Source organism: Thrips palmi, unplaced genomic scaffold, assembly GCF_012932325.1.
Source record: "Thrips palmi isolate BJ-2018 unplaced genomic scaffold, TpBJ-2018v1 HiC_scaffold_18, whole genome shotgun sequence".
NCBI classification, from domain to species: Eukaryota; Metazoa; Arthropoda; class Insecta; order Thysanoptera; family Thripidae; genus Thrips; species Thrips palmi.
Window position 1 is genome coordinate 7070801 of NW_023144627.1, and position 25547 is coordinate 7096347.

Genomic DNA, 25547 nt, shown 5'->3' on the forward strand with positions numbered 1-25547 from the left:
AGCTCCAGAGTCGCTAAACAGGACTTGAGCCGAACGTGTGACTCCACCAATGGATTGCTCCTCGAACGAGGAATCTATTGGTAGGGTCACACGTTCGGTTCGAGTCCTGCTTAGCGACTCTGGAGCTCAAAACGCGCCTTGAGTTTCGGCCGCCTCCACCGGTCTTCTGGCCCACTGTGGGGCGGGCCGGGCCGCTCAGGCGGGGAGGCCGCGCACGGGTGACCGGTCGAGTCCGTGGCTGGGTCCGTGGGGGGTATCATGGTAGACTGCACCACTAACTTCTTTATGCATGTCAGTGCTTTGTCTTGATGGGGTCGCCAAGCTATCTAGCCTCACCCGGCTACATTAGCTCGCTCTCTCTCTCTCTCTCTCTTGCGAAAGGCCGACGCGGTGCGACACGACAAGTTAGTTGTCTGCTTCATGCGGTCGCAAAGTTAGCGGGTGGTGGCTTTCCTTCGGATGGCATTCGGACAAGGTTCGACGCGGCAGTAATCACAGAGTACACTGCAAGGAAACTCTTTGCCATTTACGAAAGTCATCCTTCGCGCCACAAACTGCTTCGTCGATTTTTTTGGAGCGGGCCGCCCTGTTTCCGTCGAGTTTAGCGCAAAGTCCGCGCAGAATCCGCGGCGCTCCGGAGAGCCAGCGCGCCAGCCCGTGGCTCTCTTTTCGCCCCGTGGCCGCGTCGTGAGTGCGAGAGAGACAGACGCGCAAAACGCTCCGCGGTATCGGAGTGCCTATCGATAGCCGCGGCATGCGCGCTCCCTGCAGCTACACTGGCAGCGCGTAGCGCCGGGCAGCGCCTGGTAGCGCCCCGCAGTAGTTAACCCATTTGAATTAGTCACGCCGTATTGCTCTCTCTCTCTCTCTCTCTCTCTCTCTCTCTCTCTCTCTCTCTCTCTCTCTCTCTCTCTCTCTCTCTCTCTCTCTCTCTCTCTCTCTCTCTCTCTCTCTCTCCCTTTTCCGAGCGGCCGACGTTATCACGAGGAAATAATGGGCCAGTCATATGTGAGGCACGCTGGAATAAAATCGACGAGAAAGTTGCAAAGCATTCCAGGGCGACCAGTGTAGGCACTCTCGTTCCAAAACAAAAACAAAACACTTTTGGTAAAGCGCGCGACGGACGGTCATGGAGTACATACTGCGTGGAATGACCGCTCGCCAAAGGGAGTTTCAGGGAAACGACGAAATCGGTTATAAGTTTTTGAGAACTAAGCTTAGTATTATGACTGCACGGCATTTTCTCAGTAGGGCATTTGGAGTGTACAGGCTCAAATCCTACAATCCGCAACCGCTTATTTTTTTGCATTTTTTCAACAAAAGGCAGAAAAGAAACTTTAGCGCCGCTCGCGTCACAACACAGCGTATTTTCCGCGGCGCTTAACGCAAACACACACACACACACACACACACACACACACACACACACACACACACGCGCGCGCGCGCACACACGAGCACGCCGCTTGAATGTGGGCCAAGCGCCGTGACCTACGCACCAACACACTGTTCCGGCGATTACCACTGTGTGGCGGCGCCACCGATTTTGACTCAATGCCAGAGACGGAGATGGGAGACCGAGGCTGGCGCGTCGGAAGTGCGTCGGCCAGAAAAACAGCCAGAAACACACTCTGTCTCTCTCGCACCCACACGGGACGCACCATGAGTGCGAGAGAGACAGAGCGACGGCTCTCGGAATGAGTCTCCAGAGGAACGCCGCGTTTGGGACTTCCCTGCGTAGGGAATGCCTCCGCTGCGGGAAATGCACAATTTTCCGTGACAACTCCACGCCCGTCTAAAAATAAAAGCAACTTTTCTCGACGTGCGTGAAACTACTACGGCTGTCGGTGACGTCATCTGGTTTTTCCCACTTTCCCACGCACCTTGTTTTGTTGGTAGCACTGCGCGGCCCAGCAGGCGTGGTCGTGGGGGAGGTAGGTGGCTTGGAACATGGCGCTAGCATCCCACTAGCATTTCCGCGCACATTTCACACTGTTGGTCACACTGTTGGTCACACTGTTGGTCACACTGCTCGTCACACTGTTGGTCACACTGTTGGTCACTCTGTTGGTCACACTGTTGGTCACACTGTTGGTCACACTGTTTGGTCACACTGTTGGTCACACTGTCGCTCACACTGTTGGTCACACTGCTGGCCACACTGAGCGCGCGAGACGCTAAGTCCGCACCACGCATTCAAATCACTGCACTGGTCACACACTATGCACTTTTCTTCTTCACAGAGTACCGTCGCTATCGTCGTCTCTGTCGCACCGTCAGCACGGCGTCGCCCTCCATGGGTAGCGGCACGCCACTATATACGGCGAGGTTAGGACGTGCGCTGACGTCACCTCACTCATTTTCACTGCCTTCTTCCGCTCGCCGCGGTCTCTTCGCCGTTCACCAAAACGTTCGGTTCAGTCTTTTATTTTTAACGGGTTTGTCGTTTCAAAAAACGGCGCCACACAATGTCACTTCAGTGAACACTTCACTTTGCACGCTTCCACTTGAACGAAAACACGCGAACGGTTGCAGTCGATGGAAACCCGCGAACGGTTGCACTAGGAAACCCTCCAGCCGCTCCACTAGAAAAGGACAACTGTTCCACTGCAGTTCACTGACACGGCACTGGGCGAATCACTGGAGTCCTGACTGACAGTGTCCTGGAGGCCGAGGGCTTCTCTGGAGAACGGCGCGTCGTCCAGGTGCCACGTCGCGAAGGTGTCGCCGATGTCCTGGAATCGTCCTGGAAGCGTCCTGGAATCGTCCTGGAGGTGTCCTGGAGGGTCCTGGAAGCGTTCTGGAGACGTCCTAGAATCGTCCTGGAGGCGTCCTGGAATCGTCCTGGGGGCGTCCTCGAAGGTCCTGGAGGCGTCCTAGAAGCGTCCTACTCTTCCCTGGAAGGTCCTGGAGGGTCCTGGAGGCGTCCTGGAAGCGTCGCAGGGAAAGACGCCTGCACTGTGGGCTGGCGGGCTGGCAGGCCGTCGCGGCTGCAATGTCAATCAGAGTGAGAAGCGCGCTGGCAGAGGCCGCCGCACCGCGTCGCGCCGCGTTGCCGAGAGGCCCGCTCGGTCCGTCCCACTACGCCCCGCCACGCCCCGCCACGCCTGGCCACGCCCGCCGTATGACCACCGGGGCGGGGCGGGGCGGGGCGGGGGCCGCGGAGGGGGCACCAGGGCCGCATAGCCACACTGCTCAAGAATGCTAAGCCGCGCAGGCACTAAGTCATGCAGTGTGTGTGTGTGTGTGTGTGTGTGTGTCCGTGTGTGTGTCCGTGTGTGTGCGTGAGGACGCGTGGACGTGTCGGAGGGGACAGGTGGGTGGTGGAGGGGGGTGGAGGGGTCGAGTCGTATGTGAGTTGATAAGTTAAGCATTTTGATGCCCGAGGGCCCCGCCAGGGCCCCGCGGCCCCCGAGGGGGCACCGCTGCCGCCGAGGCCGACGCCGCCGGCTGGAGGTGCCGTCTGCGGACACCGTCTATGCAGTGCAGTGGACACTGCAGTGCCGCCGGCATGCGAAACCAGCGGCAGAATTGAAAACCGACGCGCTGAGGAACGTGGCAGTGAGACACTTTGAACGCGCTGCGCGTCGCCGCGTCGCAGTGCACGCGTGTGTGCCCGCAGCGAGACAGCCGTCTGTCCCTCTCGCACTCACGGGGCGTCCCGTACGGGTGCGAGAGAGAGACAGAGCGACGGAGACGACTCCGCGGGACGCCCTGGACGTCCCACACTGGATGGCGCTCCAGCGTTTTCCAGCGTGCCGCCTTCTTTGCCGTCCGCGGCTCTGTTTCTGGGTGCATATAAATGCCTAGCAATGCCGCACCGCCACAAGGTGCGCACGTTTCCGGGCGAGCGGCGCCCCGCAGGACAGCACGACGGGAGAGAGAGAGAGAGAGCAACGCCCTGAAGCTCGCAACCCAAACCCCCAGGGTGACTTCTAGGACTCTTTTCATCATCACCATGCAGCTTTCGAATCAGTGAATGGTTGGTCCTCCTTTTTTGGTAGTGTCGCCGCAGCGTGTGCATGTGTGTGTGTGTGTGTGTTGTGTGTGTGTGTGTGTGTGTTTGTGTGTGTGTGTTTGTGTGTGTGAGGGGACGCCGGGGACGCGTCGCGGCGTCGTCACGAGGCGATCGGAAAAGATGCGGCGGCGCTTACAGGCCGCACACAGACACAAGCACACATACGCACACACACACACACACACACACACATGCGCGCTAATAAAGAACCTTCCGAGGGAAAGGAGTAAAGGGAGACAGACAGACAGACAGACAGACAGACAGACAGACAGACAGACAGACAGACAGACAGACAGACAGACAGACAGAGAAGGGCCAGCACGGCGCGCGAAGCCACGCCTCGAGACCAGTACCGCGGGGACGTAAAAGTCTCAGTGCACGTATAACGCACGCACACACGCACAGACAGCCGGACACACACGCGCGCGCGCGCGCGCGCAGAGCTCCGCGGAGGGACAAACAGATTGAGCGGGACCCAGACCGGGACCCGGCCAAAAGGAGCAGGACCCAAAACTGGTAATCGCCCAAATACAAATCCGCGCTCCGCCGCACAGTGGGCCGGAACACCGGTGGAGGCGGCCGAAACTCTAGACGCGTTTCGAGCTGCAGAGTCGGTAAGCAGGACTCGAACCGAACGTGTGACCCCACCAATGGATTGCTCTCCGAACGCGGAATCCATTGGTGGGGTCACACGTTCGGTTCGAGTCCTGCTTTGCGGCTCTGGAGCTCAAAACGCGTCTGGAGTTTCGGCCGCCGGCGCCGTCTTCTGGCCCACTGTGCGCCGCTCCGCAGGCTTCGCACGGCAGTCCGGCAGTCCCCCCAGTCGGGTCCGGGCCGGGTCGCCCTGGTGCCGAGATGCCCTGGTGCCGCCGACGGTGACATTTCGGGGCGAGTCCGGCCGGCCGGCCGCCGGTCGACCTTCGCGACGTCGCCGACGTAGCCGCGGCCGCCGGCACCGCGCAGCGCAGCGCCGCTCGGAGCGCCCCGGCCAGCCTCGGCGCGGCAGGTGGCGTGGCGTGGCGTGGCGTGGCGTGGCGTGGCGTGGCGCGCGGAGACACGATTGGCAGGGAGGACGACGCGAAGGACGGGCAAGGACGGGCCGGAGGAAGGGCATCATCCGCGTACACTGCTAAACAACACGCCGCGGACATTTCCCGCGGGTATGTCAGTTGACCAGCAGACTGATTCCGAGAGTCGTCGCTCTGTCTCTCTCGCACTCATGCGGCGTCCCTTACAGGTGCGAGAGAGAGAGAGAGAGAGAGAGAGAGAGAGAGAGAGAGAGAGAGAGAGAGAGAGAGAGAGAGAGCCATCAGCACGACGAAGGGCTGCTCTTCCGAGGCACGCGCAGTGGCTGCTCGATTCGCGCGTCCTTGAACTTTGACGCGCAGCGGCTCCAAGTCCCAGTCGTTTCGGTTCGAGTTCGAGAGTTCGATTCCCATTTCTGCCGCCGGACTGGCTGTGTCTCCGTCGTTTCCCGGCCGAGGAGCGTCGTCCAGGAGCGAGTTGCAGAGAGAGAGAGAGAGAGAGAGAGAGAGAGAGAGAGAGAGAGAGAGAGAGAGAGAGAGAGAGAGAGATAGAGAAGAGAGCGCGCGAAACCAAAACAAAAAAGTCCTCGTGCTAGCCTGATAGCTGCCAGCATGGCCTGTCCGGCCGCTGGACGCGCTGGACGACGCGAGTAAACGCGAACAAGAAAAAGTGTGTTGATGATCAACTTGTTTATATTTATGACGTAGGCCGCGGACGGCACCGAACAGGCACTGCCGGCCGAGATGCAACAAACGTTACCGCAACAACAACAACAACAACAAAAACAGCAGCAGCAACTGCAGGGCCGTCAGAACCCCATTCCCCTACCGGGTTATCCAATGATAACGCGTGATTGCGATTCAAATTCGCGGCGTGTGCTTCCCGCCTAACGTCATTCAGATTCGTGTTTCCTTTTCGCAAGTCGTTTCGCTTTTCCTTCCCCGTGACGCGCCTCCACTGCGTTGAGGTTGCCTGCCTCCCGGCGCCGGTCAAATGGGACGCAGCGAATGGGTGGCAGTTGGCCCGACCCGGCATCGTGTTGTTGTTGTTGTTGTTATTGTTGTTGTGGTTGTTGTTGTTGTCAAAAGGGAGCAGTGCTCTCTGACCAGCCAATCGCCACTCGGCTGCCAATGACAGCATCGACGGCCACGCTCTCGCTGCCTCGCGCGTTCAGGTTGCCTACGTCGCCGGGCCGAGGCCCTGCCCTGCCCTGCCGCCGCCGCTGCCGACCCAGTGGGCAAAACTTGCCGCGATGCACCTGTTTCCAAAGGGTAGCCAACCTCAGCCTGCATGCTAGGCAACTTCTCGACAGCAAGGGCAGACACTGCGTAGGCTGGGGTTGGCAACCCTTTCGACACTGGAGGGGAAGTGGGAGGTTTTAGCATGCTACTGATGAGGGATCTATGACAGCGAGAAACCTGAGCACTGAACAGGTGCATTGATGAAAACAACCGAGGAGCTAACGCCTCTGGAACTCGCTGGATGACAGATTCGAGACGGCGGTAGTGCGGATGTAAACACGTGGTGGTAAACACGCGGGTGTTGTCGGCGGGTACCACGTGGGTGCTGACGCGGTGGCGGCGGTCACCACGGCGACCTTTACCTGTCCGGACGACGGCGCCTGCAGGTACGTGGACACGTCGGGCTCCACCATGCACGACCTCAGCGAGTCCGGGATGAACATGACCCTGGCGCTGCGGTGCGCGGCGTGCACGGAGTGGTGCTGCTGGGGCGCGCTCACGGGGTGCACGGGGTGCACGGAGGGGTGCACGGCGTGGTGCTGGTGGGGCCAGCCGCCCACCCAGGGCGGCGGGGCCGCCGAGTACGGAGCCGCCACGGCGAGGCACTAGAAGGCCTGGCCGATGGCTGGCCGACGGCCTGGCACTGGGGGGGCGCCGGGGGGGCGGGGCGCGGGGCGGGGCGCGGGGCGGGACGCGGGGCGCCTAGCGCGACCACGGCCTGCTTGGCCACGAGCAGAGTCGGCGTCCACGGGGCGGCCGCATGGGCGGGCGACGCGACGGCGCTCGGCGCGCAGGTCGCGGACTGCCAGACGACGGCCGCGGCGGCGCGGCTTCGCGGCTTCGCGGCGGCGAGCCCAAGCCAAGCCGACGGGACGGGCGGCGCGGCCAAACGGAACGGCACACCGTGCGGCACTCTGTGCGCTGCCGCTGCGGCGCGCTGCGCTGTGCGGCCTCTCCGCCGACCGCGGCGGCGCGGCACCCAGACGGGGCGTGGCGGCACGGCGGAGGCGGGGTGGGGCGCGGCGGGGCGCGGCGGGGCGCGGCGGGGCGGGGTGGGGCGCGGGCATGCGCGGTGGGCCGGCCGGCACTAGAGGCTGCACTGTCACTGGCCGCCGCGCCGCGGGCCGCCAAGCCCCGCCCCACGCCCAGAGGGGCCCAAGGGCCTAAGTGCGGCCTGTCGCTCTGTCTCTCTCGCACCTATACGGCACACCCCATGAGTGCGAGAGAGACGGGCTCTCGGAATCAGTCTGCAGGCCGGGCCGGGGGGTTCGATACAGAGCGCCCCGGAGGGGGAGGGGGCGTGTGGTTAATCACCCCATTTAAGCACGCCCCCCGACACCTGCCGCCCTTTCATTTCCCGGCACCAGACTGATTCCGAGAGTCCGTCTCTCTCGCACTCACGGGGCGTCCCGCGTGGGTGCGAGAGAGACAGAGCGACCGAATCGGTCTAAGGCTGGAAAGCATTCGTCTGGTTCAAACTTTGGGCGCGCGGCGTGTGGATCGGGCGCTGCGCACAGTGGGCCAGAAGACCGGTGGAGGAGGCCAAAATTCTAGACGCAGTTTGACCCCCAGAATCGCTAAACAAGGCTCGAACCGAACGTGTGACCCCACCAATGGATTGCCCTTCGAACGAGGAATCCATTGGTGGAGTCACACGTTCGGTTCGAGCCTTGTTTAGCGATTCTGGGGGTCAAACTGTGTCTAGAATTTTGGCCTCCACCGGTCTTCTGGCCCACTGTGCGGTCGCTCGCAGGCACGCCCTTCGATCTTCTGTCCCGTTCGAGTTTCGGAAGACCTCCAGAGCGACTAGCAGTGTACTGGCAGCGTTCGCAAAGTCGTCGCGGAAAGTTCGCTCAGAGTGTCGTGTGCCTTTCGGATGAAATCCATCCGCTGTCAGCCGCAAATAGGTTCAGCGAGGACTCTTTCACTGTCTTACTATAAATCCAAAAAATAATAATTTTTAACGGTGTCCTTTTTTTAAAGTGTCCCGGACCGTCTGGATCCGTCCATGCGCGGCTCCAAATTGTTTCCCAAATACGCTCCCCGCGGTGTTATCAGCAGACGCTTCCCCCTCTCTCTCTCTCCAGGCAGCAGCTCGGCGGGCTCAAGTGTTACGTAAGTCACCAGAAGGGGGAAAGGGGGGGGTAGAATGCGAAGAGGACAGGAGGAGGGGGGGGGGGGCAGAGGACACTGTCCGGTCGGCGCCTATGGAACGGCCGCACAGCGCGCGAAGAACAGATCGACTGGTAATACGAGAACCGCGGCGCGCGCGCTCGCCTCTGTGTGTGTGTGTGTGTGTGTGTGTGTGTGTGTGTGTGTGTGTGTGTGTGTGTGTGTGTGCGTGTGTGTGTGTGTGTGTGTGTGTGTGTGTGTGTGAGCAGAAAACACGAAACGGTTCGCGAGGAAAGAACGTAATAGGAATGACAAGGCCGTGACCCGGCGGAAAATGAGACCTCTCTCTCTCTCTCTCTCCCTTTTTATCGTAGCGGCGCTGACACAAACGCAGAGGGGACGATGAAATCTCAATCCCGAGGACACTTGATAGGATGACCACCAAGGACCAAAGGACCAAACCTAAAGAACCGAAGGACCAAGGACCAAAGGACCAAGAACCAAAGGACCAAGGGACCAAGGACCAAAGGACCAAGGACCAAAGGACCAAGGACCAAAGGACCAAGGACTAAAGGACCAAGGACCAGACCAAAGGACAAAAACCAGGAACCAAAGGACCAAGCACCAAAGGACCGCGGACCAAGACCAAGGACCAGGCACCAAGGACCAAAGGACTAAAGACCAAGGGGTTGGACCCGTGAGGCCCAGGTGACGTCATTGGGGCCCCGCGGCTGCTACACTATGAAGAAGGGACCACGACTTCCTTTGGGGGGAAGCGCGGCTGAGTGAGATAGGCAGAGCGGTCCTGGCCGTCCAGGCCACCCTCTCCGAGATAAGGCTATTCAGCCGGCCGGCCGGTTCGAGCATTAGCGGTCCACCGACACACTTTTCAGAAATTTTTTTGTGGATTGTGAGGTTTTTGTTGCTGTTGTTGTTTTTACTGCCTACTTTCGCACCGGAGGCAAGTCCGCCCGAGTCGCGAACAAGGAGGAATGCGCGAGGGGTCAACAACTCGGGATATTCGGTGTACGCTCAGTTGGTAATCATTGATAATCAGTAATATAATCATAATATTCAACCATATTCAGTATAATCATACTATTCAACCGTATTCAGTATAATCACAATAATCGGAAATATTCATAATAATCGCTATAGTAATCACTAAAAATCAAAGATAATCCCAGAATATTGCCAATAATCACTCGTAATCACGAATAATCAAGCCTACGTGTCATGTGCACAACAAATGCTGGGTACATACATGCAACCATTTTTTCCATGTAAGGGCTTTTTTCCTTCCGATAATCCCTGATAATCATCCCATATTCACTAATAATCATTTATAATCGCGATAATCAACGATAATCTCTATAATCTCACAGAATCTTTACCAATAATTTCAATAATCACGAATATTCACAATATTCACTAAGAATCAAAATAATCACCATAATCAAAAATAATCTTAATAATCGCAATATTCTCCATAATCTTAAATATTCGGCATAATCATGTATTCGGTGTACACCAAAATCCAGAGTTGTTGACCCTCGGGAATGCGTGTTTCCCGCCCAATAGCGAAATCGCGACACTTGGCAAAACGACTTGACGAATCGATAACGGCCTCAGGGCACGCGAAGTGAGTGAGAGAGAGAGAGAGAGAGAGAGAGAGAGAGAGAGAGAGAGAGAGAGAGAGAGAGAGAGAGAGAGAGAGGGTAGCTTCCGCGGACGGCGCGCTCGGTGCATCAGACTCCAAGAGTCGTCGCTCGCTGTCTCTCTCGCACTCACGGGGCGTCCCCATGTAGGTGCGAGAGAGACAGAGCGACGGAAAGGGCTCTGCATAGTGCCGTGCAGCTTGCGGTGACTGAATGTTTTGGCAAATCCTTAATTGAGCGAAGTGGGCAACGCGGGCAGCGTGACGCACGACTCGGGGCACGCGTTTTGACGGCCGCCAAGATGAATGGAGGGCCCTGCACTGGGAGGGAGAGAGAGAGAGAGAGAGAGAGAGAGAGAGAGAGAGAGAGAGAGAGAGAGAGAGAGGCACTTGGACGTCGCAAGGGATAAGAGTGTGCAAAAAAACGTAAATAAGTAAGAATTTTCAAAAATTTCGAGATTTTTTTTATTAATTTAAACGAGACTGCAAAATATTTTATAAATTTAAAACTGAGGTATTAGTAATAATTTTAACGTGTGTGTGTTGTGTGTGAGTGTGTGTTCGCGTGCGCATGCGTCCTTTCGGCATGATTTTTCCCCGTTGGCAGGGCGAGGCTCGACGCCAGAAGCGTCCAGTAGGCGGTGGTTGCCGGCGCCTGCCCGCGCCTGCCCCGGTGACAGTTGCCAGCAGCCTGCGTCCGCGCGGCCTGCGTCGGCCTGCGTCGCGGGGACTCGATGGCTCCGGCTAGATTTAGTTGTAGCGTAACGGTCCGTTCGACGGGCGGCGCGCGACGCAGCCCGGCCTGAGAGGCGTCGCTCTGTCTCTCTCGCACTCACGGGGCTCTCCGTCAGGGTGCGAGAGAGACTCCGGGGCTGGCGACGGCCGCGTCAATTAAACGAGATATCGTTTCAAACGAGATATCGTTTAATGAGTTTGCTTCGAGCTTCGCGACGCGCCGCGACGCGCCGCGCTATTTGCATGGCGGTGATGGAACGCTTCCATTTGTGTCTCCGGTCGAATGTGTTAGCGGCCCGCGCGCGACGCCGCAACAATCGCCCGTCTCTCTCGCACGCCTGCGGAGCGCGCCGCGAGTGCGAGAGAGACGGGGCGACTGCACGAGCAAAACTGGATATCTCTACTCCGTGCGGAGCAGTGCGGATGGAGCGGGTCGAACGGCGTGCGTCCCGTCGCGGCTATCACTGCCCCACTCTTCTCCCGGCACAGTTATAGTTTCCTTCGAAAAACGTTGCGCTGCCGTCTGATTCCGAACACTGCTTTCGTCGCTCTGTCTCTCTCGCACTCATGGGGCGGTCCGTAGGGGTGCGAGAGAGACAGAGCGACGAAGCAGTGTTCGGAATCAGACGGCTGGCACCGCGGCCGCCCAGCAGGTAGGCACACTGCCGTCCCGTCGAACAGACGTGCGCACCGGGCTGCCTACCCCGGGCCCGCCCGGCGGCAGCGCACAGTGGGCCAGAAGACCGGTGGAGGCGGACAAAACTCTAGACGCGTTTTGAGCTCCGGAGTCGCTAAACAGGACTCGAACCGAACGTGTGACCCCACCAATGGATTTCTCGTTCGGAGAGCAATCCATTGGTGGGGTCACACGTTCGGTTCGAGTCCCATTTAGCGACTCTGGAGCTCAAAACGCGTCTAGAGTTTTGGCCGCCTCCACCGGCCTTCTGGCCCACTGTGGGACGTTGAGCGTTGAAGGGCGGTAACGGGGCTGTGCCTGCACTGGGGTAAAGCGGGCGGCAGGGGCCTCCGAGTCCTCTCTCCAGGCCCTCTCCGGGCCTAGCCGCCTGGCCTGGAGGCCCACTAGGCCGGCCGGCCCAGCGCCGCTCGGCGACTCGGGCGACTCGGGGGAGGAGTGACGGACGCCGCGACGCCGCGCCGCTGGTGCACTGCTGTGGTGGGGGGCGTCGCGACGCGGGAGGCGGGGGGCGGCGGGGGGCGGCGCGGCAGTGGGGCGGGGCCTGGCGGCGGCTGGCCCCGCCCCCGACGTGGAGGGGCGGCCCGGCGTGGCGGGGGGTGGCGGGGGCGGCGGGGGCGGAGAGGGGTAAGGGCTGATTGGCCTGATTGCGCCTACACTTGACCCCCGCGCCGAACAGCAGGCCGACTCGCTGTCTCTCTCGCACCCCGTCGGACAGGAGCATTTCTCCAGGCCAGGAGCATTTCTCCAGGCCAGGAGCATTTCTCCAGGCCGAGAGCATTTCTCCAGGCCAGGAGCATTTCTCCAGGCCGAGAGCATTTCTCCAGGCCAGGAGCATTTCTCCAGGCCGAGAGCTTTTCTCCAGGCCGAAAGCATTTCTCCAGGCCACGGGAGGTCACCGTGTTGTTTTGCCCAACGATTCCGTAGACAAATTTCCTCACTCTGTCTCTCTCGCAACTCTACACAGCGCACCATGAGTGCGATAGAGACAGAGCGACGGTACGGTTCGGACTCGCAGTCGTTTCTCGCTTCAACGCTCATTAACCGAACGCGAACTCCGACAGCTCCAACCCTAGCCTTTCTTTTTTTTTTCGCGCCCATTTCTCACTTTCCACTGTGGGTGCCGCGCTGACAGATATGAGACAGATGGGGAGTGGCGTTCGTCAGGCCGTCCGTTCAACAGGTCCGGAGGCCCGGAGGCTCGTCCGGAGGGGAGGCGAGTGACAGCGACCAATAAAAGGGCGCCGATACATTTCACCCTCATTTTACGATCCGATTAAAACAAGCGCTAAAAAAAAGGGACAACAACCGTTTGACAGCTCGCGCGCCACCCGTAATAAAGAAAGCGACACAATCGGAAGTGATTTATATTGAAAAGAAATAAAAAAACGTTGGCAACGGCAGACGTTCTGACAAGCTCATTGAGTTGTTGCCACACGCCGTCAACGCCCCCGAGAGCGCGTGCCACAGTGTGCCGCATGCTGCCTGCAGTTATACCCCTTTCCGGGTGTGGCGTGTAATTGGACCTCGTTAAAAATTTGAAACGACGGCAGTTTGAACGGGCAGCGAGAGGAGAATAACTGCCCACATTCATTGTACAAAATTTGAACACATTCCCGCATTCTGCAGGCGAAAACTCCTGTAAGTAGACAACAAGAGTCACAAATATAACAGAAATCTTGCACGTTCCAACACATGCCGACATTCTTTGTACACTAAATCTTACAGTGGGTCACCCCTCGACGGGCAGTTTCATCTGACCTAATTTTCTAAAAGAGTTTAACTAAAATACGATAACAGTTTCTTTTGCGCTGTTTGTTTTGAGTTTTTAATAATGCACTGATTCTTCGGTATCAAATATTTTGATTTCTTTGTCTGTGTAGTATATAGTCTCATCTGCTAAAACTATTTCCTTAAGTGCGAAGGCAGGTAGGGCGCGTTACGTGTTATTTAAATGAATCCCTGCTGCGTGCGTGTCGCTACCGCCTCGCTTCCGTTCTCAAATCCCTGTGACCTCTCTCTCTCTCTCTCTCTCTCTCTCTCTCTCTCTCTCTCTCTCTCTCTCTCTCTCTCTCTCTCTCTAATTCCTCTGTCTCTGCTAATTAGTGATCGGGCGCCACGCGTCGATTTAGTGCGCCTTGTTGCCGACCAACACCGCCGTGCACCACACACGCACACATATACACATTCACACAACACACACACACACACACACACACACACACACACACACACGCTGACAGCCCCAATAAAAACTGCCTCTTTATGGAGACGTGGCGCGCGGGGCTTCGTTTGTAGACTGCAAACGAAACGCAAACCGAACCCAAGTTGGAGAAAAGAAATGACGCCTCGACGGGGATTCGAACCGCCGACTCCGCAGACTTCGCGCAGCAGCAGGGGGCTCTCGTGGGAGAACAGCGCGCGTCGCGGACCCGTCTAGCGGTGACAGTGCAGCGGCCCGCTTACAGTGGGCCAAAAGACCGGTGGAGGCGGACAAAACTCTAGACGCGTTTAGAGCTCTCGAGTCGCTGGGACTCGAACCGAACGTGTGACCCCACCAATGGACTGCTCTCCGAACGAGGAATCCACTGGTGGGGTCACACGTTCGGTTCGAGTCCTGTTCAGCGACTCTGGAGCTCAAAACGCGTCTGGAGTTTTGGCCGCCTCCACCGGTCTTCTGGCCCACTGTGCCGCTCCGCGACGTCGCCCGCCAGCGAGGTGTCAAAACAACTTTGTGAATTAAACAATCCCTCCCCCCCCCAAAAAAAAAACAACTTGCGTGAATGTTTTTTCAAATAGGGTCGCTAGTTCAAAGTTGTCTTGGTTCGATTCGGGTGCTGTTTCGATGGCCTGTTCCGGGTTCAGGAATCGAGTGAGATTGATAACTCCACGTTAGGTGTAGATTTGAAGTTCCCCGTAACAGTGCGCCGAAAACGGCGCCGTCCACTAACAGGGAGCTGTCCACTTATTCCGCAACGTTAGCCGATAGCTCTGTCCTTGTTGCTCCTCACGGACTGCGAAGCGAGTGCGAGAGAGACGGCAGACGTTTCGTAATACGTGGACGAAGGAGAAAGAAACACCTCAGCGCCACTGCCGCTGCTTGCGCTGCCAGGCGCTTTCTGCCTAATTCGGTCGTAAATGCCACTTCCAGCGGCGAAACGACGACAGATTCACGTTCACGCGGCGGGCCGTGCCGGGCCGTGCCGCCACTCATTCACATTCGCATTCAACGTTGATTTACGTGTGGCCCACGTGGGCATTGGGATGAATAGGCGGGAGGGGGAGGGGGCGGCCGGTGCCAAAACATGTCCATTCAGTCAATCGCAGCGAGCGTACTGCACTGGGCCCATCCGTCCACCTCGCCAGGGCACAGTGGGCCAGAAGACCAGTGGACGCGGCCAAAACTCTAGACGCGTTTTGAGTACCAGAGTCGCTAAACAGGACTCGAACCGAACGTGTGACCCCACCAATGGATTGCGCCCCGAACGAGGAGTCCGTTGGTGGGGCCACTCGTTCCGTTCAAGTCCCATTTAGCGACGCTGCAGCTCAAAACGCGTCTCGAGTTTGCCGCCTCCACCGGTCTTCTGGCCCACTGTGCAGGGCCGCACTCTCCTTTCGACATCAAGTGGTGCATTCAGTGCATTCCGCGCGGTTCCGCGGCGAAATGAATGAAAATTCGACGCCATTCAGGAACGGACGCTTCCCAACATGTTGGTGTGAATTTAGCACCCCGGCTGCCAGGCTGCCAGGCGCCAGGCCGGACAGACCGAGCGGCCAGCCGCCCCTTCAAACACACTGCAGCCTCATTGCGGACGCGGCTTCGTCGCTCTGTCTCTCTCGCACGAGCGGTGCGTCCAGCAAGGGTGCGAGAGAGACGCAGGGGCGGCCGGTCCGACACGACTCCATTACAAATATTGAATAGAAAGGTTTGGGGTTTGCGTGTTTGGGGGACGTCGTGGGGTGGCGCGGCCGGCGCGGCCAGCGCAGCGCCGAACCGGTCTCCGTGATAAATCTGTTGTCTCTCTCAGCCACCCTTTTTCGCCACCGCCGCCGCCACGGCCCGGCACGGCACGGCACGGCACGGCACGGCACGGCACGGCACGGCCTGCACGTAGTGCTGACCACACCGACGCCCCGCGCCGCGCCCCGCCACGCCCAGACACCACACCTCATCGGCCCGGCCCTCTCTCTCTCTTTCTCTCTCTCTCTCTGCTATTGGAATCAGAGCCCGCACCCCACCGAAAACATCTCCATCCTCGTCCGAACCCCTCGGGGTGGATGGGGGAACCAGGAGCATTTGTGGAAGGAAAGCTTGTACCTCCGAAATGCACGAGCACACCTGTCGGGCATTCCCTGCAGACGGATTCCGAGAGTCGTTTTCATCGCTCTGTCTCTCTCGCACCTAAACAGGAGGCCCCATGAGTGCGAGAGAGGCAGAGCGATGAAAACGACTCTCGGCTTGTTGGGCGTGATGGGCAGCACCCAGGGGGGCACTTGGCGGTCAGAGCGCAGCCAGCAGACTCATTCCGAGAGTCGTTTTCGTCGCTCTGTCTCTCTCGCGCTCATGGCCCGTCCCGTGTAGGAGCGAGAGAGACAGAGCGACGAAGGACGAAAACGACTCTCGGAATGAGTCTGCACCTCCAGCGCGGCGGCCTTTGGCCGAAGGATCAGCGCGCGCAGCCCGCAGGGGGTATCGCGGACCCCCGCAACGTAGCCCCTTCGCGCGGAGTAGCGCCCACCGCGGCGGCGCACGCGTGGTATCGCCAAGTCACTTGGAAGTGAGGCACAGTGGGCCAGAAGACCGGTGGAGGCGGCCACCACTCGAGGCGCGTTTTGACCTCCAGAGTCGCTGAATGGGACTCGAACCGAACGTGTTCTTGTAGCATGTCATTCACTCGTTCATGGGGATGAGTCAAAGCAGGTAAGTAAGAATTCCAACCTCACAAAAGGAAACACGATTGACAAGACTAGAAATAAACTTTATTATTATGAATTAAAGAATTCTTACCTCACTAAAGGAAACACGATTGACAAGACGAGAAATAAAATTTATTATTATGAATTAAAGAATTCCAACCTCACTAAAGGAAACACATTTGACAAAACTAGAAATAAAATTTATTATCAATTTTTAAAATAACCCAACAAATTATTTTTCCGATTAAGAATAAAATCCTCCTTGCAGATTGTACTGTTTTATTTACACTTATATCACTATATCACTAACAGTGCAATTCGGGGGAAAAGTTGGGGGCAAAAGCGAGGACAGACATCAAGCAGGACAGAGTATACAGGGTGAAGAGAATTCGCTGACAACCAAGTGGCAAATGCGAGGACGTACATCAATAAAGGCAGAATATCATCAATAAAGGCAGAATATCACAGGGTGAAGGGAATTCGCTGCCAATCAAGTGGCAAATGCGAGGACGTACATCAATAAAGGCAGGATATCACAGGGTGAAGGGAATCCGCTGCCAATCAAGCGGAGTCCGCGCACTGGCGGGCCACCTCCCTGACCCAGGAGGGCTCCCTGCGGACGCGCCTGCCCGCGATGGTGCCGTGGCGGGACAGCTCGATGCAGGCGCGGTAGCGGTCGGCCTCCTCGTCCAGGGCGTCGATGCGGTGCCGCAGCGCCTCCACGTCAAACGAGTCGTCGGGGTTGGCGGGGCGCGCGCGCACCCCCGGCCACCGCCCCGTGCGCACGAACACGTCCACGTCGTCGGCCGTGCGCCCGTGCACGTCCACCACGTCGGGGGCCTCGGTGGTCGTGGTGTCCGCCTCGATGACGGTGTCGTCGATCTGGGACCACGTCACGTCGGCGAGGTCGTAGACGGTGCCGTTGAGGGACCGGCGGCGGCAGCGCGAGGACGACGCGGGGCCCCGCAGGCCGGGCGGCAGCTCCAGGCGGCGCGGGGACACCGCGGGGGCGGGGGCGGCCACGCCCAGGACGGCCGCCGAGGCCGACGGCAAGCTGGCGGACGCCGTCGAGGCCGGCGTCGTGGCGGCCTGGCGTGGCTGCCTGGCGGCCGTCGCCGACCTCGCCGCCGGAGCAGCAGCACGCCGAGAGGAAGGCGGAGGCACCGACGTGGGCCTCGGCGTCGCAGCCCTCCTCGCCGGCGCGGCGTGCTTCGCGAGCGGGACCTTGCTCGGCGGCGGCATCCTCGCGGCGTCCGGGACTCGGGTCGCCGTCGACGGCGGCGCGGGGGCGCTCCTCTTGTTGTCCGGGACCCTCGCGGACGTCGGCGGCGGCATGATCCTCTTGGCGGGGGCCGAGGCGGGGGCGGCCCTAGTCGCAGAGCGAGGCGCAGAGGCTGCTGCGGTGGTTGACCTGGTCGCGGCGGTGGCGGTCGGGGCCCTCGGGGTCTGCTTCACCACGACCCGCGGCGCCTGGAGGCGAGATGGCTGGCTCTGAGACATGGTACTGCACAGACACAAACAAACACACTGTAAACAAAACGGTTTTGACAAAATGGCTCATGGGTTCGGAGACTTTGGGGCCATGCCACAGTGTTGCGTCGCTCCGTTTCCCTTGCACCCTTCCGGAACGCATCCGCATCATGAGTGCGACAGAGACAGAGCGACGGCGGGTAGTTGGCGAGGTTCTCGGGCTTGGATAACACCTGGATAACAGTGCACCTACCTCGCGGGATCAACAATCCGCTGCGGTGACGGTGGACCAACCGGACTGACAGCTGCGGCGGCCGCGGCTCGTTCTAGACTGGGCAGCAGCTGGACAGCTCGGTGACTGTGACGGCGATGAACCAGCCGATTCAACAGTGCAGTGACGAACTTCTTGAAATGGCAACGAACTCGACGACAAGCTAGTGGAGCAGCAGCTAGCAGCTCAACAGTTGACTGATTTGGACCGAGTGCGGCGCGGTGCGGCGGCGAGGACGAGGCGAGTGCGGTGTTGTTGTTGTTGTTGTTGTTGTTGTTGTTTGTCTTCTCTCTCGCTCTAGTCGGCTCTAGCTCACTCTGCTGGCGTCGTCTGGAAGTTGATTGGCGTTAGGTACAGTTAGGTACAGTCAGGGTAGAGTCCTAAAAGCCCTTTAGGGCCTTTAGGACTCTAAGTCAGGGTACAGAATGACTTGGAACCTGTGAGTGGGAGAGAGAGGAATAGTCTCTTCTTGCGGCAGTTCGACGATAACGACGATAACTCCGCAGCAGTCCACCCCGGGGCTGTTTTTCGGGAGTATGCACGCACAGACGGTCTCTCCAGCAGGCGGTATGGGCTGGGCTGGATCGCGTACGGCGGCGACCGTGACCGTTGGGTCTTTTTTAAACTCTGCGCAGTTGGCGGGAAAACTTATTTGCACTCCGCTGACGGCTATTTGCAGGACGAATGAGAAGGGTAGAAATAGAAAACATGGCCGCCTGACAGGACTCGTCGTCCGCTACTTTGAATCACTTATTTGACGTTTGAGTCCGAACAATTAGATTTACTCCTTCCTCGCTGCGTTGGAAACATTTCCAAAATGCGGAGTGTGTTAATGGTGGCTGAAAAGCCATCTCTCGCGAGTTCACTAGCTCATATCTTGAGCAATGGACATTGTTCGAGCAGAAAAGGTTGGTTGCTGAGCCGGTTTTCTTATTTTTAGAGAAATTTTATAATTTGTTTGAACATTTTAGAAGTTTGCTTTGTTTTGAACACACGCGATAACTCGCCTCTCGTTTTTCAAGTTGAATATGCTTCACCGGTACATGTAGAGAGGAGAGGTTAAATGTTGCTGCATTTGCATTGTTTATTTGTTACACATTCCTCTTAGTTGTTAAACATTAAGTCTAAATTTATTTATAAATACTTAATAATAGTATGAAACAAATTTCCTTCTTTTTTCCCCACCAAATATGCTTATTTTGGTATACATTCTTTTCAGCTTTAAATGGCGCATGCTCTGTACACGAATGGCAAGGTAATTTCCGCCAAGAGCAAGTTACCTTCAAGATGACATCAGTGTGCGGCCATGTAATGTCTCTTGATTTCATAAGCAAGTTCAACAATTGGGATCGAGTCGACCCGGTAAGTTTGACATCTGTCTTTGTGAACAATTTACTGTCACCAGAGGACTTCCGCAATATAATTTGAATGTTCTTCAACTCCAGGTTGAGCTATTTACATGCACAACAGAAAAGAAAGAAGCCACTCCAAAATTGCGCATGAACCACACTCTGGCTCAAGAAGCCCGGGGTTGTGATTTTCTAGTACTGTGGCTTGACTGTGATAAAGAGGGAGAAAACATTTGCTTTGAGGTCATTAATGCTGTGGAAGGATTTCTTCGCAGAAGTGTGACTGTTCCTGATGTGAGTTTGTTTTCTTTCTTTTTTTAAATAGTTTAATTGTGAAAGTTTAGCAAGGTCTTTGGTATTATATTTTCCTCATATTCCTTGTCTGCCTGTTTCAGGTGGTTTGGCGAGCTCACTTTTCTGCGATTACTGATAAAGATATTAAGGAGGCAATGGCAAATCTTGGCAAACCGAATGAAAATGAAGCTCGCTCCGTAGATGCAAGACAGGAGCTGGATCTTCGTATTGGCTGTGCTTTTACTCGTTACCAAACTAAATTCTTCCAGGGGAAGTATGGAGACCTGGACGCATCTTTAATTTCTTATGGCCCTTGTCAAACTCCCACTTTGGGTTTCTGTGTACAAAGGCACGATGAAATCCAGACATTCAAACCTGAGCCTTACTGGGTTCTTCAGGTAATTTCGTAGTTTTTTTCTTCTTTTGTTGATTCTCATCTCCTCTCTTGGTTTTAATTCTGGTACCTCTCCCTGACATTATAGGTGGTTGTGAAAACAAGTGAAGGAAGAGAAGTAAGTCTTGAATGGGATCGAGTCCGATGTTTTGAAAAGGAAATTGCCCAAATGTTCCTTATGCAGGCCAAGGAATTTAAAGAAACATTGTAAGTGTTTTTATATGATCTCAAAGTGCTGCTTACTGTGCATTAGACTCAAGTGAGATGTTTTTTCTGACACCAATGTTTTTCAGTTGCTCCAAAGTGTCCGTCAAGGAAAAGGCGAAACAACGTCCCCAAGCTCTGAATACTGTTGAACTAATGAGGGTAGCGAGTTCTGGACTTGGCATGGGCCCTCACCATGCAATGCAAATTGCAGAGCGCCTTTACACACAGGGCTACATTTCATACCCTCGTACTGAAACTACACATTATCCTGAAAATTTTGACCTTATGTGAGTGAGAGTACTACTAACAAAACTTTTAGAAACAATTATTGATAATATTTTGATGTGTGATTGATCCAACCATTTACTTGACCCTCTAGTGGTACGTTGAAACAGCAGCAGAGCAGCAGCGAGTGGGGAGCAGAGGTGAGAGAACTGCTTGCAAAAGGCATCAATAAGCCTCGCAAAGGAACAGATGTGGGAGACCACCCCCCCATCACACCAATGCGATCTGCCTCCCAATCTGAGTTAGATGGTGATGCCTGGCGCCTCTATGACTACATAACAAGACATTTCATTGGAACTGTGAGTGTTATTGGTTTTCTTATCTCATCGAGAATTCCTCCAGGTGTCTCATTTTGATCTTGAACTAATTTACTTTGGTTGTGACAGCTTTCACAAGACTGCAAGTATCTAAGCACAACGGCAACCTTTGATATGGGTAGCGAGTCATTTTCTTGCACTGGGAAGACTCTTTTAGATCCCGGCTACACTGTGGTCATGCATTGGCAGGCTCTTGGAAAGAATGAAACTGTTCCTAACTTTGTTGAAGGGCAAATTTATGAAGTACAAGACGTAAGTATTTCAGCTAAGTTTCTGGTAAATTAAGTCCTTGAGCTTGATGCCAAACTGATTTACCTAAATCCAATTTCTGTGCAGGCTAGATTAGCTGAGTGCCAGACCTCGCCCCCTGACCATTTGACTGAATCCGAGCTCATTACTCTGATGGAGAAACACGGCATTGGCACAGATGCCTCCATCCCTGTCCACATTAACAACATCTGTGTGAGGAACTATGTCAGTTTAGGATCAGGGCGGCGCCTCATTCCAACCACTCTGGGGACTGTCTTAGTTCATGGTTATCAAAAGGTAACTTTTGTTTCGAACTGTGCCATGCTTGTTGGTGGGCTTATTTTGCGTTTACCAGCTTGAATTGTTTTCAGATTGACCCAGAACTTGTGCTGCCGACTATGCGGTCTGCTGTAGAAGAACAACTTAATTTGATTGCAGCAGGGCGTGCAGACTTTAACGCTGTTCTTCATCATACCACTGAAATTTTCAAACTTAAGTTTCAATACTTTGTCAAGAATATTGAGGGAATGGACAATCTATTTGAGGTCTCCTTCTCTCCCATAGCAACGACTGGTAAAGCACATTCAAGGCAAGTAGAACTATTGTTTTAAATTGAGTTGTGTCGAGTGTTCCTATCCATTTGTCTTTTGAAAGACATTATCATTATTACTATTATTATTATTTTCTTTAGGTGTGGGAAGTGCCGCCGTTACATGAAATATATTCAAACAAAACCTTCTCGTCTCCACTGTGCCCACTGTGATGAAACCTTAAATTTGCCTCAAAATGGAAACATTCGAATTTACAAGGAACTGCGGTGTCCTCTGGATGACTTTGAACTTTTGTCATGGTCTGCCGGCAACAAAGGCCGTTCATACCCTTTCTGCCCATACTGTTATAACAATGCACCATTCCGAGACATGAAGAAAGGTATATAGAATGCTATGTTAAAAATGATGACCAAGATTGAAACATTTTGGTCATCATTTTTACAAAAACCTCTCTATTCCACTGAAATAGTTGTGATCATTTTCTTATTCCAATCCATTTGATATTGTTTTTCTCTTGTGTTTTGAAAGGCATGGGTTGCAATAGTTGTACCCATCCAAACTGCTCTCAAGGAATGTATAGCCTAGGAGTATCTACATGCAGTGAGTGTGACGGAGTGATGGTTCTGGACCCATCATCCGCTCCCAAGTGGAAACTAGGCTGCAACAAGTAACTATTCTTTTTTTATTTCAAATTGTGATGTATGTACTTTGTTATTTTTAATGCAAAACCGTATGTGCCCTCTGCGTTGTAGGTGTGATATCATTGTCCACATTTTTGAAGATGCTCACAAGATCACTGTGGAGGAAGCAACTTGCGATTGTGGAGCTCAACTGGTTAAAGTTGAATATCGTGAGGTAAGTGTTCACTGAAATGGTGAGGCTTTTTTAATCATTGATACGAGCATGTTTTAACCATTTAATAACTTTGACTACAGGATAGAAGCAGATTGCCCAAGGAAGCCACGGAATCCACTGGATGCCTCTTCTGCTTTGTTGACTTCATTCCTTTGGTAGAAAAGCATCGTGCCATTACCAGAACAGTAAGCAACAGAGCTCCTCGTGGTAGAGGCGGAGGGGGAGGGGGAGGCCGTGGGCGCTCCAAGGGCAAAGCTCGGCCCCCTAAAGACAAAATGGCCCAACTAGCTGCATATTTTGTCTAATGTGTGTGGTGTGTGTGCTCTTATAAATTTATAGCTGATTTCAATGACTGGTATTCAAATGACTTTGTGTCTGCACCTGGTTTGGCTAGGTTCAGGATTACAATGGGAACATCAGTAGTGTTTAGATACCTTTTGTGGAACTTTTTTGACTTTTTATGAACCATTGTTCTTGAATGTTAGAATACATAATATATCTTGTGTATCTTGTTTTTTCTAATTTTGATATTGTTTGTTTGATTGTGACCTATTTATTTATTTATGGATAAATTTTGTTATGTAGATATATACTACATGAATCCTTGAGATAAGCACTTGGTCCGAACTCTGCATTATGGAGTTGCCCTGCTATGTGCTATGTGAGTGCAATGTAATCCAACCAATGTTTAGTTTTGTTTTACAATATTATATTTTGGTGTTAATTGGCACCTCTGGTCGGTTAGACTACAGTGTGCAACAAATTTTATTTCTGTGAAGATGCGCCTCGCGACCCACCGGAAGGGTCTCTTGTACCTTCATCTTGGAGGAAAAATGTTCTTCAATAATAATCATACAACACCTTATGGATCAATTTTGTCTTTTATTAACTGCACATACAGATGTCAACACTGAAGAAATCTGTCATACATAGTGGTTGTGTCAGGCTTTGCTCTCCCCATTCTTGTGTTGTAACAACTTTCAACATAGTTGATAGGTAGGTTGTATTCAATTTCTGTTAATGCCCTATTTTACATGAACAATCTTTCAGTTTGCAATGTATAACCTGATTTTTTTGGACTGTTTCTTTCTCTCCTTTAGAGTGATACTAACAGAGATCTAAATCTTTCCTTAATCTGCTCAATGAAATAATTTTTTGAGTGCCATTTAAAATTAAATTGAGCTTGTTCATTGAAAAGAAAATGATTTGATAGCTAGTCACGGAATTTTGTATGATGAACTCCTTAGGGTAAACTTTAAAGTAAACGTATCTTCAGATATGTGCTTGGATAATTGTAACACCAATTAAAGAAATGAAGATGAATTATACTAAGCTTTGATGTGAAATTTGATTGGAAAAACAGTTGTATTCTGATATGTAGGTTTTAGAGGTGTGGTTTTCAGTGGTTCACTAATATATGGAATGCAATGTGTTATAGTAATTACGTACCAATTTTCTGTTCATAACAAACAGACAATATTTAAGGAAAGTTCTATCTTCATTTCTGAAGTGCATTAACTTACTGCATAAATCATGCCATGCATTTGCAGAGTCATTTTGAACAAATGATATATAACAAACAGGCTAGCATTTTTCAAAACTTTTCAGGACTCATACTGTTTTAGGACTCATAGAAATACAGTGAATTGAAGGTTTTGTCTATTTTCAACAAAGTGTTTCAAAAGCTTAATTGTTTCTCCCTTGCCTTGTTTTGCACACTGTGCCAAACTGTTTCTTGTTTACTCATCTTCATGGTCCCACTAAGATAGTCTTCTTTGCATAAAATAGACAAGTACTATTCCACCCTTCTTATGCGTTTTGTTACCTCATGGTATATCTTATCTTTTGAAAGTAAAGACAAGACAGCAACCTCATTTGTACAAGGTTCCTCTGCAAATGCCTATCTTTCCTTGTATGTTGTAAGACAAATTTGTAATAAGTACAAATCTTTTAAAGAATGGCTGGTTCCTTGCCGCCTGCAGCCTGCATCTAGGACACACTCAAAACCACTACTATGTAGTTTTGCAATCTTTTCAACATCTTCCAATATTCTAGAAATTGATCTGATATCAATGTAAGTGTCCAAGATCTCTTTAATATAAATATTTCAATTTTTTTAAGACGAAGATTTTTCAATAGAAACATCAATACACTTAATTATTTACAAGAACAATAAGATTTGTCACCTATATAAGAATGCTTAATTATCACTTGTCATGAAGATAAAGTCAAATTTCAAATACAGTTCTAGATGAAGTAACAGAAAATTGAAAAGTAATCCCTGGACATGGCATATTTTAGTAAAATAATACTGTTCCATGGTTCTTTACATTCAGGTAAAATGCCATAAAACATTCAAATTAAGGTCCATTTAGGACAAAAAATAATGAATTGCTAAAATCCTTTCCAACGAACGTGGCAGACATCCAGGGAATACGATTCATAAACATTTATTAATGTATTATATTATGTACCTCTCATTTACATGGAACAATATCACACACTATTCTTTCTTACAGCTCATGGAGCCTTTGTTTGTTTTGTTTTTTTACCAAGGCAATGGAAATAAGAGGGATAGAAAAGTAATTAATACTTGGTGGTGCTTTTCAGAAAGTAATTTATCATCACAGAAAGCCTTTGTTTGTTTCTGGAAAAGACTCAACATCCAGTTGTGCTTTTTAATGCCCAAAGAAACTGGTCAGAATGAGCCAAAAGCTGGAAGACATTGTTTCAGCAACAACTCTAAATCAATGGCGAGCAATTCCTCCACTCAATGTATTCTGGCCAAGTTTCTTTGGAAAACTTCCTTAGTAACTTACAACCCTTTCTTAAAGTTTTATTCTATCTTAGTAACACAGAGTAAAAGGATAACTTCAATATCAACACACACGTTTAACAACATTAA

At 53.4% G+C, this 25547-nt stretch overlaps 2 protein-coding genes and 1 long non-coding RNA gene across 4 annotated transcripts in view; 1 reads left to right on the top strand and 2 right to left on the bottom strand.

Moving 5' to 3' along the window:
- LOC117644279 (nuclear factor 1 X-type) overlaps positions 1–6802 on the bottom strand; it is a 134635-nt gene extending 127833 nt beyond the window's left edge. Inside the window, 1 exon segment of the mRNA XM_034383600.1 lies at positions 6648–6802. Within this exon segment, the coding sequence (XP_034239491.1) occupies positions 6648–6728 (81 nt within the window). The 5' untranslated portion in view covers positions 6729–6802.
- A 10865-nt stretch (positions 6803–17667) lies between these two features.
- LOC117645277 lies at positions 17668–18735 on the bottom strand. The gene is made up of 3 exons (XR_004587721.1): positions 18579–18735; positions 18124–18471; positions 17668–17904 (listed from the first exon to the last, which is right to left on the bottom strand). It is a non-coding gene; the product is annotated as an uncharacterized LOC117645277 (long non-coding RNA).
- LOC117645271 (DNA topoisomerase 3-beta-1) lies at positions 18255–24764 on the top strand. 2 transcript variants are annotated; one of them, XM_034385339.1, is made up of 14 exons: positions 18255–18381; positions 19361–19503; positions 19587–19784; positions 19886–20182; positions 20267–20385; positions 20472–20672; positions 20765–20969; positions 21057–21239; positions 21324–21533; positions 21608–21825; positions 21928–22166; positions 22316–22454; positions 22540–22642; positions 22723–22947. In XM_034385339.1, the coding sequence occupies exons 2-14, from the start codon at positions 19429–19431 to the stop codon at positions 22945–22947; spliced, it is 2412 nt and encodes an 803-aa protein (XP_034241230.1). In that variant the 5' UTR covers positions 18255–18381; positions 19361–19428. The 2 variants fall into 2 exon arrangements, with proteins under 2 accessions (XP_034241230.1, XP_034241229.1); XM_034385338.1 differs by lacking the exon at positions 18255–18381 and adding an exon at positions 18959–19049 and having other exon boundaries at positions 22723–24764.
- Positions 24765–25547: the final 783 nt, after the last annotated feature.